The sequence below is a fragment of the Lucilia cuprina genome, chromosome 3 (genome assembly GCF_022045245.1).
Source record: "Lucilia cuprina isolate Lc7/37 chromosome 3, ASM2204524v1, whole genome shotgun sequence".
Taxonomy (NCBI): Eukaryota; Metazoa; Arthropoda; class Insecta; order Diptera; family Calliphoridae; genus Lucilia; species Lucilia cuprina.
Window position 1 is genome coordinate 39,255,913 of NC_060951.1, and position 22,122 is coordinate 39,278,034.

A 22,122-nucleotide genomic window follows, 5' to 3' on the forward strand; every position below is an offset into this window, starting at 1 on the left:
AAAAAAAAAGCAAATTTAATAAAACTGGTAACAATTAATTTAACTAGAAAACATTATGAAAGATGAAGGTAATATGAGTACAAGTACAAACAAAAAGAATTAAATACGAGGTGTTGGATTTGATTACAGATTGCATAGATAGAGAGAACACTTTATGTGTTTTTTTATTATGTAATAAAATATAAGGCCTATTTTTGCAATTGGCATTCAAGTTTTTTGGGCAGTTTCTTTTTTAATTTTATGTTTTTCTAAATAATAAATAATTTTAAATATTTATCTTATTAATATTTTTACGTAAATTGAACAAAAATTATAAAGTTGATGGTTAGTGTTATTAGGTGTTTATTACTTTAATTAACGTGCCATTAAATTTTATTATCAAGCTAATTTTCTACAGCTTCATACATTCTGACAACTTTTCTATACATAAAGTTATTTAGATTCCAACAAAATTTGTATAAACAAGTTGATCGGTTTCTGACAACTTTCTTCATAAATTCCAACAACATGTTTGTTGAAAAAGTTTCTCAGATTTTGACAACTTATCTTATGAAAAGTTTGATTCTGAAAAAATTTGTACAAAAAAGTTGTTCAGATTCTGATAAATCTCTTTTAGAAAAAGTTGTTCAGATTGTGACAACTTTTTTAACGAAGAATTTGTTCAGATTCTGACAACTTTTGAAGAAGTTGTTCAGATTCTGACATCTTTGGAGGAAGTTGTTCAGATTCTGACATCTTTTCGATTAAACAACTTTTTCTATAGAAAAAGTTGTTCAGATTCTGACAACTTTTCTATAGAAAAAGTTGTTCAGATTCTCACAACTTTTCTATAGTAAAAGTTGCTGAGATTCTGACAACTTTTCTATAGAAAAAGTTGTTCAGATTCTGACAACTTTTCTATAGAAAAAGTTTTTAGATTCTGACAACTTTTCTATAGAAAAAGTTGTTCAGAATCTAAACAACTTGTTCAATCGAAAAGATGTCAGAATCTGAACAACTTCTTCAAAAGTTGTCAGAATCTGAAGAAATTCTTCATTAAAAAAGTTGTCACAATCTGAACAACTTTTTCTACAAGAGATTTATCAGAATCTGAACAACTTTTTTGTTCAAATTTTTTCAGAATCAAACTTTTCATAAGATAAGTTGTCAAAATCTGAGAAACTTTTTCAACAACTTTTCTATAAAAAATATTGTTCAGATTCTGACAACTTTTCTATAGAAAACGTTGTTCAGATTCCGACAACTTTTTTATAGAAAATGTTGTTCAGATTGTGACATCTTTTGTACAGGAAAGTTGTTCAGATTCTAAAAAAGGTTGTTCAGATTCTGACAACTTTTCTATAGAAAAATTTGTTTCTATAGACGATTGAACAAGTTGTTTAGATTGACAACTTTTCTATAGTAAAAGTTGCTGAGATTCTGACAACTTTTGTATAGAAAAAGTTGATAAGATTCTGGCGACTTTTCTATAGAAAAAATTGTTCAAATTCTGGCAATTTTTCTATAGAAATAGTTGTTCAGATTCTAACAACTGTCCTATAAAAAACATTCTCAGATTCTGAAAACTTCTATAGAAACATTTTCTATAGAAATAAAAAATGTTTCTAAGATTCTGATAGCTTTCCTATATAAAAAAAGTTTCTCAGATTCTGCCAAATTTTCTATAGAAAATTTTTCTCAGATTTGAACAACTTTTTCATGCGAGAAATGCAAATATTGAAAATATTTCTTAATTGTATACCGCAGCGCTCTTACGGCGTTTTGTCGAAGATAATACAATTTAATTGTGTTTATACAGTACGTTTGCTTTTTATGTGGTTCGTGTCTATGCTATAATATTTATATTTCGTAATTAATATTATAACATGTTTTACGGCATTATTAAATAAATATTTTTACAACTCATTGTAATAAAATTTCTAACGGTATTTCCAACAAACAAAAAATCATTAAAAAATCCATGAAGAATGTAAGAAATAAATAATAAAAAAAATCTTATAAAAAAGAACTAAATTTCAGTGCAAGTCAGACTCTTAGTGCATGCAAGTGCACGTCCAACTTTGCATAACATTCTGTAGAGTAAAATCAAATTTGTTAATTGTTAGTGTTAGTTTTATATGTAAAATTTATTGTTTTTAATATATCTATTAAAAAATAAAAAAACATTTATTAAGTCAATCAATGTAAGTAAAGCAAGTTTTGTTGATAATAAAAAAAAAACTAATCCAAAAATGATCGTAATTAAATGTTTCATTTTAGGGCTTTCTCTTCCCCAGTACCGTTATGTAATGTACGTAAAAAAATATTTGTCAATGGAGTGATGTCACATGCGGGTTTTGTGCAAATTATATTGTTGGCTCTAGTGACCCAAAGCCATGTAGTTTTGGCGGGTCGTTGCAATTTGGATCAATTTATGTGTAAAGATGGAAAATGTATTATGCAAAGCAAGTTATGTGATGGACGTTTAGATTGTTCAGATAATTCAGATGAACTTGATTGTGGTAAGTTTAGGCAAAATAACAAAATAACAAGTGAAGAAGTAAAAGAAGACAGCCTAATCTACTACAACCTAACCTAATTTATGTTTCATTGTGTTCTTATCCCTCTCGTTAGATTTAAAGATGTGTCGCAAACCCGATTGGTTTCAATGTTCTCTACCGCATGGCCCTTGTCTTTCGTCCGATTTAATTTGTAATGGCATTGAAAATTGTCCCGGCGGTGAAGATGAATTGGATTGTGTTGATCATGAACGTGGCTCATCGAAAGATTTCGGTATTGGTGGTTGGCATTCTATGCAACGTAATTGTAGTCAATATGAATTCACCTGCCAATCGGATCGCTCATGCATACCATTAAATTTTATGTGTGACGGTAAAAAGGACTGTCATGATGGTTCCGATGAGACAACAGGTTGCCTGAGAGCCGAGGCTAGTTGTAAGGGTTTCTTTTGTCAAAATAAACGCTGTTTGGAGAGTAAGAAATGGTTGTGCGATGGCATTGATGATTGCGGTGATGGCAGTGATGAGATGAATTGTGGTAAGTGTTTACACTTTCATCATGTTTTGAGTCAAAATGTTATAATTTTAAAATTGACATAAAATGTCATTAATGTTTTTTTTTCAATAAATCAATGATTTTTATTTGAGCCCCAAGAATATACTTTAATTGACCATATTAGGTTCTTCAAATTCTTATAACTTTTCCATAGACAATAATTTTTTTCAACTTTTCAATAGAAAATGTTGATCAGATTTCGACAACTTTTTTATATAAAAAGTTGCTAAAATTATGAAAATTTTTCTTAGAAAAAGTTGCTCAGATTCTGATAACTTTTCTATAGAAAAAGTCGTTCAGATTCTGATAACATTTCTATAAAAAAGTGGCTCAGATTCTGATAACTTTTCTATAGAAAAAGTGGCTCAGACTTTGATAACTTTTCTATAGAAAAAGTTGTTCAGATTCTGTTAACTTTTCTATAGAAAAGGTTGCTCAGATTCTAATAACTTTTCTATAGAAAAAGTCACTCAGATTCTGATAACGTTTCTATAGAAAAAGTTGCTCAGATTCTGATAACTTTTCTGTAGAAAAAGTTGTTCAGATTCTGACAACTTATCTATAGAAAAGTTGTGTAGATTCTGGTCTATAGAAAAAGTTGTTCAGATTCTAGCAACTTATCTATAGAAAAAGTTGCTCAAATTTTAATAACTTTTCTATAAAAAAGTTGCTCAGATTTTAACAACTTTTTTATTGAAAAAGTTGTTTAGATTGTGACAACTTTTCTATAGAAAAATTTGCTCAGATTGTAACAACTTTTCTATAAAAAAAAGTTTCTCAGATTGTGACAACTTTTCTATAGAAAATGTTGCTCAGATTGTGACAACTTTTCTTAAAAAAAGTTGCTCAGATTGTGACAACTTTGCTCTGATTCTGCCATCTTTTCTATAGAAAAAGGCGCCCAGATTCTGCAAACTTTTCTACTCTGATAAATTTTCTATGGAAAAAGTTTTTGGTTTCTGACAACTTTTATACAGAAAAAGTTTATAGAATTCTGACAACATTTCTTTAGAAAAAGTCATTTGGATTTGACATCTTTTGTATAGGAAAAGATGCTCAGATTCCAACAACTTTTCTATAGAAATAGTTGTTCAGATTTTGAAAACTTTTCTATAGAAAAAGTTGCTTAGATTCTGACAACTTGTAGATATATGACAAGTTTGCTATAAAAAAGTAGTTCAGATTCTAAAAATTTTTGAATAAAAAAGTTGCTTAGATCGATATTTAATATAGTTAAGGTGATTGTGTATTTAAAAGGGATAACAATGTTGGGTCAATGTTAAACTAGATTTTCATAATTTTTTTAAAAAATTGAATATTAAAAAGAAATTACTTAAAAAAAATTATATAATACAAATTAAAGAGAACTTACATTTTTTTTGAAACTGTTGAATTGGTGAAACTTGCGGGAAATATTTTCGTATCTACTTATTGGCTGGTAGCCTAGTTGGCAATGTGCTAGTTGCATAAGTCCGGTATTGTACATTCTATTCTTGACATACACTTTACTGAGCATTAGATAAGACTACAATTTCTTTTTAACACACACATTTTGATATATTTTATTAAATTTAAAAAGGCCATAAGAAATACTTGGATTTCTTTTATTTTGCAAATATTTTTACAAATTTTTTATTAAATTAATTGCACTATTTTTTTATTGTATTAGATTAATTTATGAAAAATGTTTGCTACTCAAATATTATTACGATCGAAATTATCGTTAACACTAAAAAATGATTTCGTTACAAATAAATCGCGCGTACCGTATCCACAGGGCTTTGCGAGGTATATTCGATTATCGCGGTAAAGAATTAGTATATTTATTGTACCGTACCGAACCGTATCCATAAGATTTAACGAAACCTATTTCTAAAGTCATGAATCTTGATCGCTTTATAGTTTGCGAATAAATTGTTAGTAGAAAAGTTCCTTGTCAATTTTCTAGACCCGATTGAGTAGTCACCGTATTTTTTTTTTAATATTTCACTTTATTTCTATATTTATTTTTTATTTTTTTTATTATATACATATATATTTTTTATTGACACTTTTTTATCTTATTATTTTAAAACACTGATTTTTTTCATTTTATTAAAAAACAAGCACTTTTTATATTTTAATTAAAAAACTAATCTCACGTAAAGAGATTTTTATAATAACAGGCCATTTTTATTTTTTTTTTTTTTTTAATAAATTATATTTTTTTAATAATAATTAACAAAAACACTTTTTTTATTATATTATAAAACTGATTTTTGAACACAAATAACATTTTTTTATTTTTATCATTATATTTATTTTATTTTATTTCATTTTTATTTTATTAATTTCATTTTATTCATTTATTTAATTTATTTTATTTTATTTATTTTATTTATTTTATTTATTTTATTTATTTTATTTATTTTATTTATTTTATTTATTTTATTAATTTTATTTATTTTATTTATTTTATTTATTTTATTTATTTTATTTATTTTATTTATTTTATTTATTTTATTAATTTTATTTATTTTATTAATTTTATTTATTTTATTTATTTTATTTATTTTATTTATTTTATTAATTTTATTTATTTTATTTATTTTATTTATTTTATTTATTTTATTTATTTTATTTATTTTATTTATTTTATTTATTTTATTAATTTTATTTATTTTATTTATTTTATTTATTTTATTTATTTTATTTATTTTATTTATTTTATTTATTTTATTTATTTTATTTATTTTATTTATTTATTTTATTTATTTTATTTATTTTATTTTATTTTATTTTATTTATTTATTTACTAATTTTATTTTTTTTTTATTTTATTTTATTTATTTAATTATTAATTAGTTTTTATTAATTATATTTTAAATAATAACTAGTTAATAAAATATGACTTTAAATATTGTTAAAAACTTTAATAAAAATCAAAAATAAATTTTTTATAATTTAAAATTTCTAAATTTTAAAATAATCTTTAAAACATTTCATTGATTTAAGTTTTTCTTTGAAAAAAGTCTCCAGAAAACTTCAGAAATCGTCCTTGTTTAATAGTAAATCGAATTTTCAATAAGTTTTCTAAGACTTTAACAAATTTTTGAAAATAAAATTGATCGAACAAGAAAAATAGAAAAAAAATTTAAAAGTTAAATTTAAATAAAATAAATAATTTTTAAATGCAAAATTAAGTTAATTATGGTTTAAACATTTATAAAACATTTTAATTAGATTTTAATTAATTCTAATAAAGAAATCAAAAATAAAGTTAAAGACTTTTTTTAAATTTCAAATTTAATTTATTTTAGAGTTAAAATTTATTTTTAAATATTTTAGAAAATTAAAGCTCAAGCCATAATTGCTATAAGTTTAATTTATTTATTTTCATTTTAAGGAATCACTTGAAAACTTACGAAATCGTCCATGTTTAAAATAATAGTAAATCGAATTTTCTTTTAAAATTTTCAAGTTCTAAAATTTTAATTTAAAATAGAAATAATTAAATTCTGAAAAAAGATAGTTGTCTAAAGTTTAACTTATTTTTTAAAATTTTATTTCAACGAATTACTTGAAAATTTTAGAAATCGTCCAAGTTTAAAATAATAGTAAATCGAATTTTCTTTTAAAATTTTCAAGATCTTCAAAAAGAAATAATTTAAAACAAAAGAAAGAGCAAATAAAAGCAAGCTTAAATGGTTAAAATTTAAAAATAAACTTTAAACATTTATGGCTGGAGCTTATGTTGCAAAAATTTAAAATTTTTATTAATAATGTAGGGAAAACATATTTTATTAACTTAATTATTAGATTTTATTAAATCTTTTTAATTTATTTATATTATTTTATTATTATATTTAATAATTTATTAATTTTATTTATTATTATATACTTTTTAATGGCTTTTTTGAAGAACACTGTAATAAAGAAAAAAGAAAAAATAAATTAGTAAATTATAATAAAATTAAAAAAAGCAAAATATTAAATTAAAACTAAGTTCTATTAAACTCCCTAGCAAAAATAAAAAGAAGTACTTCCAAAAGAATAACATTTATCAACACTTTAAAAGCAGCACTATGTTCTATGGAAGTGATTTTTATTGACATCCGAAGAAGCGAAAGGATTAATTTTTTTAACCAATTTCATTTTGGAGTTAATTGATAAATGCGTGTAATTTATTTATTTAAATTAATATTATTTAAATCAAATTAGTCGTTTTCCATAATTTTGTAGTATTCACTTCCCTATCACTTCCTAATCACTTCCTAATCACTTCCAAAAAAAGAACATAAGAACATACTTCCTAAGAATGACTTCAGATGTAGTGAATTTAGAATTTAATAAAAAGGACATTCCTTCTATGACAAGCCTGCTTTGAAATCATAACATCCTCAGGTCTTTTTCAGTACTTCCATCAATTAAATTCTACTTATTTTTCTATTTCTTGGAAGTTCTTTTTTTTTGATGGGTAAAATCACACATTTCTTTCCTCTTCCGTTAAAATACATCTTTAACTTAACTTTTTGAAAAACAGCTCCCTCTTACGTTTAAAACTTGAACTTGGTGTGGTTATACTTTTGAAAAGTTTCCTTTTAAAAAGCTTTTATTAAACACTTAAACTTTTCTTCTTATATTAACTTCATAAACACATACATTCATACAAAAATTCCACCTGTTATTTCCCCTCTATTATTTCTCCACTCTAATCCGGTTTTTGTTTCTCTATTTAACGAATGAACTCCAGAAGGCAAAACAACAACCGCATCATATTTAAAGTTTTCTCATTTACTTTTTTTCTATTAATATAAATTTCCCCTAAATACAAAACCATTAAAATTTGCGCAAATCAAAAGAGGAGAATTTGTTAAGAGTATGTGTTGGCTTATACGTATGTTAGCACATGTATATGTGTATGTTAATAGGGAGAAGTGAAAACATTAGAGATTTGAAATTTTAATACGAAAATGTAATTTTTTTTCCAACAACAAGTTTGCATTGATTCTATTAAAATTAAATATAAATAAATTTTTAATAAATTTTCACATAAAAATATTTTAATAATTTTTTATTATCTTCAAAAAAAATTTTTTAGATCATATATTATATTAGTAAAAGTATAACAAAAGAATCTAAGAACACTTAATTTTCCATCAAAAATATAATTTTAAATTCTTGAGAAAAATTAAATTTGTCATAAAAATGCCTAAAATCGACAGTAGACCTTTAACTATTGCGAACAAACAAAAAAAATTTTGCTTAACAAAAAATCATTTATAGATCCTCAAAATGAAGTTAGAACACAGACTAATAGTCTGAAAGGATTAACAAGGATTTGTAACTTATATTAGTCTACAACAACGAAAATAGCAAAAATCTGTGATCAATAATCAAAACAAAAATCTATTTATTAAAAAAAATCTACTGTAAATCCTTAAATAAGACTATGATTTCCAAAATATTAAAAATGTGTGCTCGCTAATAAATAAGTATTTTCCATAAAAAATAGTTTTTTATATAGAAAATAAAACTTTTTTATAAATTATTACACTTCAATTATATAAATAGTCCAAAACTGTGCGAAAAATAACTCAGATTGAAAAAATACAGACAATTATTAATAAAAATCAATTTTTAATGATCAAAAAATCTTAAAATTTTTTGAAAAACCAAAACTCCTTAAATAGCATTTAAAAAAAATCGATTAAAAAAAAAAACAAAATCATAAAAAAAATTTTAGAAATAAAACTTCTAAAATATTAATATTTCACCTTCAATTTATTACTTTGTTTCTATTTTAAGAAAAATTGCAAAAATAATAAAAAGTAAGAAATCGTTAAAAATAAGTATTTTCGTAAAAAATATTTTTTTTATATAAAAAACACACACTCTTCTGTAATTAGATAAGAAAAAATGCTTTAATGAAAATTGCCCAAAACTATGCGAAGAAACTCAGATTGGAAAAATATTGACAATTATTATCAAAAATCAATTTTTTATGAAAAATTTTAAAATTTTATGAAAAACCTAAACTTCTTAAATAGCATTTATTATAACAAAAAAGATAATTAAAAAAAAAACAAATTTTTATAAAAACTAAACACTTCTACAAATAAACATTTAATACTCTTTTTCCTTTCTGTTGTTGTTGGTAAATAAAAAACTTTTACTCTCTAGCTAAAATGCAAACCAAAATAGTAATACCCTTTCTAACATAATTCTACATTTCCCATATTAGAAACTGATTTATTATTTCCCTTCCTTGTTGTTGTTATTTATCTAAACATAAACTAATACTCGCCTGTTGCATCTCCTCATTTCTCCTACTACAAAAGATAAACCGCCCCTTCTTCATTTATTAAAACGAACGAGCGCATGACACGAATAACTCGAAACGGTTAAAATCCGCCATTTAATTTTTCACAATTTTAAACACTTTTTTCATAAACTTCTAGTTAATATTTTTTAAAAATTCTTACAGATAAATGTTCACAAGCACTTAATTAACATTTTTATATAAAATTATTTAATTATTTCTTATTATTTCAATAATAAACCACGTTTAAAGAGGACATTACACCGAACCGACTGAACCGTGTGACAACTGAACTAAAACTGCAAACTATGACAAATGAAGGAAAACTATTAACTACCAACTAATGAGAGTTAATGTGCAGCTAACTATAGTGAAAGCTTTTTTAAGTTGCATTGGTATGCGTTGAAGTAGTGAGAGATATTTTAATGGGCATGCGCATTATTAGATGGGAGAATTTTATTACTCTTTTATATGAATGTATTTTAAGGAGATTTAATTCTAACGAGCTTGCCCCTTAATCTTCAACTCATTAAGGGGCAAGCTCAACTTTATGTACAAAGTTTATGAGATGAAATTTTTAAGATGTGTGCGTAGTTGGTTTAATATAAGTGTATTTGCATGTTAATAAGGGAAAGTGGTAATATCAGATATATAAAATTTTTATACGGAAGTAAAATTATTTTTCTAACATCGACATTCCATGGATTCTATTAGTATAAATTTTAAATTTATTTTTAATAAATTTTTCACGAAAAATATTTTAATTATTTATTTAAGAAAATACGGCTTTAAATTATCGAATTACATATTTTGTCATTAAAAATATTACTCTTAAAATAAAAACAAAAGAAGCTATGAACACTTAGTTTTCCTTCGAAAATATAATTTTAGATTATTGAGAACATATTATTGCAAATTCAAAATATAATGAAAATCTGCTAAACCAAAAATCTAAAAGGAAAAACTATTTTTAATAGGATTTTGTTGGGTAATAAAAGAGTTCACACAAAAACACAGACAAATGCACATACAAAAGGGCGGACAGAGTTAAATAGACTCAAAAAATGATTCTGAGCCGATTGTTATACTTTAGTGGTTAAAGGACCTACATGTTTGGGTCTTACAAATATCAGCACAAACGCGTAATAGCATAACGTACTATAGAGGTGTACGATGTAAAAAAATTGAATGTGTGTTGTATTCTTAAATAAGATTTAAGAAATAACAAACATTAGTCATCAGTCACAGAATTGTCCATTAAAATCCATTTTTATTTCTTTCTTTAAAAAAGATACAATTAAGAAATTAAAAGATATTTGGGATAATTTTATGTTGCCATTAAAAATCAATCTTTTTATGATAAAATATGATAGCAAAAATCTGTGATGAATAATAATTTCTATCAAAAATCTACACTTTTATGAACAAAAAAATAAAATCTGCTGTAAATCCTTAAATAAGTCTAATATTGTCAAAATAATAAACATGAGCTATAGCTAATGAATAAGCATTTTTCAAAAAAAAGTTTTTTTTTTAAAGAACTCAAATTAGAAAACAAACACAATTATTATCAAAAATATATATTTTTTGTGATAAAAAAACTTTAAAATTAAAAAAAGAAAAACCTTAACTCCTTAAATAGCATTTCTTTAAAAAATCTATTTTTGTGAAAAAAAAACAAACAAAATCATACCAAAATCTAAATCCTGTTAAAAATAAAACTTCTAAAATTTTAATATTTTATATTGGCAATTGTTATCAAAAATATTTTTTTTTATGAAAAATCTTAAAATTTTACGAAAAACCTAAAAAAGAAAAGCATTTTTTTATAAAAAATCGATTTTTTATGGTAAAAACAAAAACTTACTAAAAACTCAACACTTTTACAAATAAAACTTCTAACACTTAAAATTTTCATCTTCGTTTAAAAAATGTTTTACTTTGATTCTATTTCAAGTATTTAAAACGCTTTTTCCTTCCTGTTGTTGTTGGTTAATAAAAAGCTTTTACTCTTGCTAAAAAAATAAAATAAAAATACCCCTTTTTACTTAATTTCCCTTTCTAAAAAACTGATTTATTATTTCCCTTTGTTGTTATTAATTATCTAAACATAAACTAATACTCGCCTGTTGCATCTCCTCTTTTCTCCTACTGACAAAGATAAACCGCTCCTTCTTCATTTATAAAAACGAACGAGCGCACGATACGAACAACTCGAAACGGTTAAAACCCGCCATTTAATTTTTCACAACTTTAAACACTTTTTTCATAAACTTCTAGTTAAAATTTTTTAAAAATTCTTTCAGATAAATGTTCACAAACACTTATTTAACATTTTTAAATAAAATTATTTAATTATTTCTTATTATTTTAATAATTAATCACGTTTAAAGAGGACATTACTCCGAACCGACCGAACTGTGTGACAACTGAACTAAAACTGCAAACTATGACAAGTGAAAGAAAACTATTAACTACCAACTAACGAGTGTTCATGTGCAGCTAACTATGTGAAAGCTTTGTTTTAATTGCATTGGTATGCGTTGAAATACTGAGAGATATTTTAATGGGCATGCGCATTATTAGATGGGAGAATTTTATTACTCTTTTATATGAATGTATTTTAATGAGATTTAATTCTAACGAGTCTGTCTTTTAATGAGTTGAAGTTTATGCACATACATTCATATATATAAAGAATGTATGTGAATATTTATATGAAGGAAAATTTTTGGTCTATAAGTAATTTCAGGAGAGTTAATTTATAACAACCTGAGAGGAAAAGGAAGCTTTTTGAAATACTATTTCCTTTGCAAAAAAAAATATCTATTTAAACAAGAATCTAAAAATTTGTACAAAATTTATGAAAAAAAAGAAATAACATAAAAAATCTAAATCAAAAATTCTAAACTATTGGGTAACATTTTTTCTACAGTTTTTTTCTTCTGAGAAGAACAATACATATTTAGATATTTAATCGGATAATAATTACGCATTATAAATGCGAAATATTAATTATTTTAATTAAAGCGCTAAAAAGTTATAGAGGATTAAAATAATATTTAAAAAAAATTATAGAAAACACGTGTGTATTTATTTTTACATAAAAAAGTATGTACTTATTCACTGACATTAGTAAGGACCATCAGCTCATATTAAAATAGTTATTACGAATTAAATACTATTTAAGAAATCATACTTTAAAAATTGAAAATATATTTTTATTATTTTTTGGCAATTTATTTTAAAAGACAAAAAGTAGCATACAACTTTTGAAAAAAAAATTGCTAAAATTTATGATGAAAAAATAAAAAATATTTCTAATAAAAAACGATTTTTATGTAAGAAATCTAAAATCAGCTTTAGAATCTTAAATTATGATCCAATTGAAATACAGCTTTGATATGTAAACCCTAAAATCTTCATTAGATCCTTAAAAACCCTTCAATTAAAAAAATCTGTTATAACAAAGTTTCTCGTGAAAATCAACTTTAATATGTAAAACATGTAATCAGTTGTAGAAACTTAAACAACGCTTCAGTTGAAGGTATTTTCAAATTTAAAAAATTCAATTTAAAATCAATTTTAATATAAGAATTCTAAAATCGACAGAGTTTCATGTAGGAATACCACTAAATCGATGAGTGTTGATGTAATAAGCACGAGAAAAAAATTTTTTTGGAAAGATCTTTAGTTCCCTACCAGCAATTGAAAATCCTGATCTCAGTATAATTTTTTTAAAACTAAAATATTTTAGATATTTTCAAAATAGGTCTTAAAAATTCCGTAATTTTGAATTGATTACAAAAAAAATAATTTTAAAATTTTTGTAGAATATTTTTGGTCCAAAATACGATTTCTAGGGGGTTGGAAAGGAATGTTATTTTCATTTTCTATAGCTTGACATTTGGTTTAGTCCATTTAAGAATTTTTTGAAATTTATGTGCCCCTTATAATTAAAGTCGTTTTGCGGACCGGAAAAAAACAATAACAAAAATATTAATTATTTTTCCGGAATTTTTGACACCTAATTCGAAAAGATCGCAGAAAACTTTTTTTATATGAAAATCAAGAATTGTGATCAGTTAGTACTTTTCATCACGACGGGACTTTTTTAGAATTGATTTTAGATATCTATATAATTATAAAATATCAAAAAAACTGTATTCAAATTTTCAATAAAAAAAATCGATCAATAAAAACTATAGAATCAACCGTAGTTGTGAATTGAAAGAAAAATCACTTCTTAAGTAATGCTCAAATTCAGAACATATTGAAAACCTGTGATCACTAAACTATTCGATCAAAAAATTTATACTAAAACAAGAAATCGGCTATAGATCTTAAAAAAGCACTTAAATTAAAAAAAATAGTAAAATTTTGTTATTACTTCCATTTTTTAAAAAATTAAATATTAATATTTAATTTGTATAGGAGAAATCTAAACTCTGTAGAGTTTAAAAACACACCAAAGTAATGAACATATTAATTATAATGATATTTTCCATTAAAATCTATTTTTATATGAAAAATAAAAAATTTACAAAATTTTTTTTCAACATTTATAAAACTTTACAAATTAAGTTTCTATTTCATACTTTAAAATGTTCCTTTCCGTTAAGGAGATCTCTTACTTTTGTAAAGCTATAATATCTAAAATAAAAGCATTCTCTAAACAATTTCTATTCTATTAAAAATTAATTTTCTGTTTTTTTTATATAACATTTGTTGCTAATTTTAATTAACATTCATATAAAATATTGATTTAATTACTTATATATTTCCCGTTTCCGCTTAGGAAATTTGTTTGATATTTTATTAATTTATTTTGTTTGTTTTTCAAAATAAGCTTTCACTAAAACATCAACTCTTCCCTTCACAATATTTGTTTCCTGTTGTATTTGGTTACCAAAAGCTTTTACTCTCTAGCTTAAATACATGTCAAAATAAAAATACCCCTCCATATATAAGTCAACATATCCCTTCTTTTAAACCTTTTTATACCCTACACCACTATAGTGGTGTAGGGTATAAAACTCTTAATTAACATTTTTATATAAAATTATTTTATTATTTCTTATTATTTTAATAATAAATCGCGTTTAAAGAGGACACTATACCGAACCGACTGAACCGTGTGACAACTGAACTAAAACTGCAAACTATGGCAACTAATGAGTGTTCATGTGCAGCAAACTACAGAGAAAGCTTTTTTAAGTTGCATTAGTATAAGTTGAAGTAGTGAGAGATATTTTAATGGACATGCGCATTAGTAGATGACAAAATTTTATCACTTTTTTATATGTATGTATTTTCATGAGATTTAATTCTAATGAGTTTGCCCCTCAATGATTTGACGCTTTTGTACATATGCATGTTTGTATGTACGAAAATGAGAATAAAATAATTTCCTAAACTTTAAGAAATAAGGGGTATTTTTATGTGAGAGAATATTTTTGCTCTATACGCGTTTTCAGGAGAGTTAATTATTGTGTGCCTGCCCCTAAATATTATTTCTGAATGAAATTGAGAGGAAAGGGAAACTTTTTGCAAATAATGTTTCCGTTGGAATAAAAGGGAAATTAAGCAAAAATCTAATTCGATATAAAAAAAAACTGATTTTGACGCTTCAAGTTAAAATAACAATAATCTGTTAAAAGCTATTTTTACTATAAATATATTTTTAATTTAAAAACGCAAAATTTACTTACTTCTTTGTTTACGCTCTATTTCATTTAATTTTCTATTAATTGTTAAAATGGTAAAAAAAATGTGATTATTTATATTTTTTCATATTATATATCATAACTTTTCCATTAAAAAATCTTAAATCAAACGTGATTTCTAGAAAATTTAAAAATCGACTAAAAATTATTAAAAAATGCTTTAATTGGGAAAGAATGTAAAATCAATTTTTATTTAGAAACAGTAAGAAGTATATAATTTAGAATAACAGCAAAAATCTTTGTTCACTTAAATTTTTATCAAATCGCTTTTTGTATAAAAAAAAATCCTAAAAACTGCTGTAAATCCATACGTTTTAATTGCAAAATAAAGTAAATATGTGATCATTTTTTATATAATGAAAACTTTCAATCGCATCTAAACAATCGCACCTAAAATCGGCAATAAATTCTAATTTTATTTTTCAACAAAATTAGATTTTTTATGAAAAACGTTAAGAGTGTTTTAAAAGCCATTCCATTAGGAAATTTTATTTTTCAACAAAATTAGACTTTTTTATGAAAAACGTTAAGAGTGTTTTTAAAGCCATCCCTTAGGAAATAGCGAAAATTGTAAATAAGTCATATTATCTTAAAACAATTTAATAACGATCCAATTGACAAAATAAACATATGTATTTATACAATCATATTTTTTCCAAACACATGTATTTTTCAAATTTATTTTGATTTGTAGTATGTGATGGAATTTGACAGATATTAGAGGATTCTATGAATTTCTATCAAAAAATTTAAAAAATAAAGCTAAATTATTTATTAAATAATATAAAATTCATTTTTGCTGAATTCAAATCAATTAATTTTTGAAAATTAATTTCATCACATACTAATCGATTATAAAACAAAAACATAAGAAATTTCCTGATCAAACATTGAAAACCTTTACAAACAAAGCTTCTATCACTATAATATTCCCCCTTCAGTTGCGAAGATTTATTACATTTCTTCTTCCTAAGCTTTCACAATTTTTTTTGTTTTTTTATTGTTTGTTTCTAAAAAAAAGCTTTCAATTTAAAAATCAGTAAAAATTATTCTTCCAAGTTTCTCTTTTTGCTGCAATTGGTTTTCAAAAAAGCTTTTTAACTCTCTAAAATACTAATCAAAGTGAATAATATTCCTTTTTACTTTACATTAATCTTCCTCTAAACCGATTAATATGTTATTTCCCTATTTTGGTGTTGTTATTTATCTAAACATACTATTTTACTCGCCTGTTGCATCTCCTCTTTTCTCCTATTGTAAAAGCTAAACCGCTCCTTCTTCATTTATTAAAACGAACGAAACGCACGACACGAACAACTCGAAACGGTTAAAATCCGCCATTTAATTTTCCACAATTTTAAACACTATTTTCAAACACTTTTAGTTAATAGTTTTTAAAAATTCTTACAGATAAATGTTCACAAACACTTAATTAACATTTTTATATAAAATTATTTAATTATTTCTTATTATTTCAATAATAAATCGCGTAAAAAGAGGACACTATACCGAACCGACTGAACCGTGTGACAACTGAACTAAAACTGCAAACTATGACAAGTGAAGGAAAACTATTTACTACCAACTAACGAGTGTTCATGTGCAACTAACTATGTGAAAGCTTTGTCTTAACTTGCCTTGGTATGCGTTGAAGTAGTGAGAGGTATTTTAATGGACATGCGCATTATTAGATTTGAGAATTTTATTACTCTTTTATATGAATGTATTTTAAGGAGATTTAATTCTAACGAGTCTGTCTTTTAATGAGTTGAAGCTTATGTACAAAGTTTATGAGATGAAATTTTTAAGAGGAAGTGTGCGTAGTTGGCTTAATTTAAATGTATGTGCATGTTAATAAGGGGAAGTGGTAACATAAGATATTTAAATTTTTATACGGAAGTAAAATTTTTTTCTAACAACAACTTTGTCTTGATTCTAGTGGAATAAATTCTAAATTTATTTTTAATAAATTTTTCACGAATAGTACTTTAATTATTTTTTTTTATTTATGTCAAAAATTGAAGCTTTAAAATTTATATTATCGGATTACATATTTTATCACTAAAAATATTACTGGTATTTATATCGCATATATTGCAAATTCAAAAAATAACTAAAATCCGCTAAACCAAAAAATACTTGTTTTCATAAGGATTTGTTGGGTAAAAGATTTCAACAAATTTGAATCGATATTGTATGCTTAAATATGATTAAGAAATAACAAACGTTTATCATTTGTCAAACAATTTCCCATTTAAAATCAATTTATAGACGAAAAAACCTAAAACATACTCTAGATTCTCTATTTGAAAAAGCTCCAATTAAGAAATTTAAAGAAATTTGGGATAAATTTAAAAAAAATTAAAAAAAAATATATAAAAATTAAAAATATAATCTTTTATGATCAACTTAAAAAATCTGCAATCACTTTTATATTACAACAATTATTGTTTTATTAGAGGATTAATTATAATTATTATTATCCTTATATTTTTCTGTGAAATCCTAAAATTACGCTATAGTTGAAAAATACAAAATAAATCTATTTTTATATAAAATAAGTAAAATCGACAGAAAAACCTTAAAGAAGTCTACAATAACGAAATTAGCAAAAATCTGTGATGAATAATAATTTTTATCAAAAATCTATACTTTTATGAACAAAAAAAATAAAATCTGCAGTAAATCCTTAAATAAGACTAATATTTTCAAAATAATAAACATGAGTTATAGCTAATAAAAAAGCATTTTCCATTAAAATGTTTTTTTACACAGAAAACATAAAATTTTAATTATTTAAAAAAGAACTAAAATTAAAAAAATAAACATAATTATTATAAAAAATATTTTTTTTGTGATAAAAAAACCTTAAGTCCTTAAATAGCATTTCTTTAAAAAAATCGATTTTTTGTGGGGAAAAAACAAAATCATACCAAAATCTAAATTCTTTTAAAAATACAACTTCTAAAACTTTAATCAGGATGCACTAAGTAAGGTGAAATCGTTAAGGCAGCTGATTTTTATTTGTTTATTTAAAAAGTGCTTGGGTTGTGTCAAAATAAATTAATTTATTTTTAATCCAAAAAAAAATTTCCAATGTTTATGATTTTTCAATTTTAGAAATTTCATTTTGACAAAACCCAACTCTAGACAACAAAAAATTATTGTGTTTGTTGCCGAAACGCTCCCACCTTACATTTTACATCATGACTTTAATATTTTATATTGACAATTATTATCAAAAATATTTTTTTTATAAAAAATCTATTTTTTAGGTAAAAAACAAAAACTTACTCAAAACTAAACACTTCTACAAATAAAACTTCTGACACTTAAATATTTCATCTTTCGTTTGAAAAATGTTTTACTTTGATTCTATTTCAAGTATTTAAAACTTCTTTTCCTTCCTGTTGTTGTTGGTTAATAAAAAGCTTTTACTCTCTTGTTAAAAAATAAAATAAAAATACCCCATCTTACTTAATTCTACATTTCCCTATCTAGAAACTGATTTATTTCCCTTCCTTGTTCTTGTTATTTATCTTAACATAATCTAATACTCGCCTGTTGCATCTCCTCTTTTCTCCTATTGTAAAAGCTAAACCGCTCCTTCTTCATTTATTAAAACGAACGAGCGCACGATACGAACAACTCGAAACGGTTAAAATCCTCCTTTTAAGTTTTTACAAATTTAAACACTTTTTTCATAAACTTTTAGTTAATATTTTTTAAAAATTCTTACAGATAAATGTTCACAAACACTTAGTTAACATTTTTATATAAAATTCTTTTATTATTTCTTATTATTTCAATAATAAATCGCGTTTAAAGAGGACACTAAACCGAACCGACCGAACCGTTTGACAACTGAACCAAAACTGCAAACTATTGCAAGTGAAAGAAAACGATTTACTAATATTAAGCTTTTTTAAGTTATTTGCTTTGGTATGCGTTAAGTAGTGAGAGATATTGTATGGACATGCGCAGTATTAGATGGGAGAATTTTATGGTTCTACTGTATGTATGTATGTATGTATGTATGTATGTATGTATGTATGTATGTATGTATGTATGTATGTATGTATGTATGTATGTATGTATGTATGTATGTATGTATGTATGTATGTATGCATGTATGTGCTTTAAGGAGATTTAATTCTATGAGTCTGCCCTTTAATGATTTGAAGTTTATGTACATATGTATGTATGTATAATGAATGAGACAATTTTCTTAATCTTAACAAATGAAGGGTATTTGTATATAAGAGAATATTCTTGCTCTTTATGCATTTTCAGGAGAGTTAAGTATTGTGCGCCTGCCCTTAATATTATTTATGTATGAAAATGAGAGGAAAAGGAAACTTTTTGCAAATACTATTTCCTTTAGAATTTAATGTAAATAAAGCAAAAATCTAATTTTATATCAAAAACAATGATTGGCGCTTCAAATTACAATAGCAATAACCTGTTAACAGCAAAAAAAGATTTTTAAATGAGAAATGTACATTCGACTGTAACGCTTAGGTTTATTAATTTTCTATTATTTGATAAAATTTTACAAAAATCTTAAATAATACATATTTTTTTATATTATCCTTTTATATATTTAATTAGTAAAATATCTATGATCACTCGTAATTTGTAAAAAGTTTGAATTTTTTTATATGAAAAATAATAAATCGGCTAAAAATCATTTTAAAAAATTCTTTTAATAGAAAAAAAATAAAAAAAATATTTAGAAACAATAAAAACTATATAATTTATAATAACAACAAAAATCTTTGATCACTAAAATTTTTATCAACCACATAATAATTCATTTTTCTAAAACATCTAAAATTTTTTGTAAATGTTTAAATAAAACTGCTATTCAGAAAATAACAAAACTTTGCGAATACTAATATTTTCCATTGAAAATAAATTTGTATATCATAAATAAAAATTTAGCTTTAGATCTTTTCGTAATGCTCCATCTCAGCAAATAACAAAAATGTAATAATTTCAATAATAGCTTTTTATATTATGCTGTAATTAAGAAAAAGTATGTATAACACCGTCCGACAAAAAGAAAAAAACTTTGTTAGACAAGAACCAGATGATTTACGTCTAATGCTACAAATTTAAGGGAAAAAATTTGCGTTTTTATTTTTTCATTTTGTGATCCTGTGTCGTTTCAAAAGCACTTCAAAGTTTTAAAAAGTACATTTTTCAAAAAAAATTTTAAAATACTTTTATTAATCAAACAATTAATTACTTATAAAATTTTCTGAAATTGGTTAAACAAAACACGTCTAAAAATAATAACACTTCAATTATGAAAATAGTCCAAGGCCGTACAAAAAAAACTTTCAGATTGAAAAAATAAAGACAATAATTATTAAAAATCAAAAATCTTAAAATTTTATGAAAAACCTAAATTCCTTAAATATCATTTCTTAAAAAGAAAACCATTTCTTATGAAAAATCTAAATACTTTTAAAAAATAAAACTTCTAAAACTTTAATATTTTACGTTAAATTTTGAAAATTTATTACTTTGTTTTTATTTCAAGCCAAATTGCCAAGATAATAAAAATACGAGCGATAGCTAAGTATTTTCGTAAAAATATTTTTTATATAAACAACATACAATTTTCTTCAATTATACTTCAATTATGAAAATAACCCAAACCTGTGCGAGAAACACAGATTGAAAAAATAGACACAATTATTATCAAAAATATTTTTTTTATAAAAGCTCTTCAAACTTTTTCAAAAATATACACTTCTTAAATAGAATTTATTATAAAAAATCGATTTTTTTGGAAAAAAAAACAAAAAACTTACTAAAAACTAACCACTTCTATAAATAAGACTTCTGACACTTTTATATTTCATCTTTCGTTTGAAAAAATTATTACTTTGTTTCTTTTTTAAGTATTTATACGTTTTTTTCTTCCTGTTGTTGTTGATTAATAAAAAGCTTTTACTCTTTAGCTAAAATGCAAACTAAAATAAAAATACCCCTTGTGACTTTTTCCTACATTTCCCTTTCTTGAAATTGATTTATTATTTCCCTACTTTGTTGTTGTTATTTATCTAAACATAAGCTATTACTCGCCTGTTGCATCTCCTCTCTACTCCTATTGCCAAAGATAAACCGCTTCTTCTTCATTTATTAAAACGAACGAGCGCACGACACGAACAACTCGAAACGGTTAAAATCCGCCATTTAATTTTTCACAACTTTAAACACTATTTACAAACACTTTTAGTTAATATTTTTTAAAAATTCTTTCAGAAAAATGTTCACAAACACTTAGTTAACATTTTTATATAAAATTATTTAATTATTACTTATTATTTCAATAATAAATCGCGTTTAAAGAAGACATTACTCCGAACCGACTGAACCGTGTGACAACTGAACTAAAACTGCAAACTATGACAAGTGAAAGAAAACTATTAACTACCAATTAACGAGTGTTCATGTGCAGCTAACTACAGATAAAGCTTTTTTTAAGGTGCATTAGTATGAGTTGAAGTAGGGAGAGATATTTTAATGGACATGCGCATTAGTAGATAACAGAATTTTATTACTCCACTATATGTTTGTATTTTCATGAGATTTAATTCTAATGAGTTTGCCTCTCAATTATTTACTGTTTATGTACATATGCATGTATGTACGAAAATGAGAGGAAAATAATTTCCTAAACTTTAAGAAATAAGGGGTATTTTTATGTGAGAGAATATTCTTTCTCTATACGCATTTTCAGGAGAGTTAATTATTGTGTACCTGCCCCTAAAAATTATTTCTGAATGAAATTGAGAGGAAAGGGAAACTTTTTGCAAATACTATTTCCGTTGGAATTAAATGGAAATTAAGCAAAAGTCTAATTTTATCTCAAAAAATAATTTATCGCTTTAAGTTAAAATAATAACAAATTATAACAGCAATTTTTCCACTATAAATAGATTTTTAATTTAAAAACGTGAAATTTACTTTAACACCTTTGATCACACTCTAGTTTATTTAATTTTCTATTAAATAATAAAATAGTAA

General features: G+C 23.8%; 2 protein-coding genes across 3 annotated transcripts in view; one reads left to right on the forward strand and one right to left on the reverse strand.

Annotated features, from left to right (window-relative positions):
• LOC124419097 overlaps positions 1–5,126 on the reverse strand; it is a 361,713-nt gene extending 356,587 nt beyond the window's left edge. The window contains exon 1 of the mRNA XM_046947430.1: positions 4,427–5,126. The gene's annotated coding sequence lies outside the window, so the exon portion shown is untranslated. The remainder of the gene's footprint in view (positions 1–4,426) is intronic.
• LOC111677412 (putative vitellogenin receptor) overlaps positions 2,032–22,122 on the forward strand; it is a 41,149-nt gene continuing 21,058 nt past the window's right edge. For both annotated transcript variants that reach the window (XM_023438528.2, XM_023438529.2), the window contains exons 1-3: positions 2,032–2,183; positions 2,260–2,501; positions 2,614–3,036. In XM_023438528.2, coding sequence (XP_023294296.2) covers positions 2,182–2,183; positions 2,260–2,501; positions 2,614–3,036 — 667 coding nt within the window. In that variant the 5' untranslated portion in view covers positions 2,032–2,181. The remainder of the gene's footprint in view (positions 2,184–2,259; positions 2,502–2,613; positions 3,037–22,122) is intronic.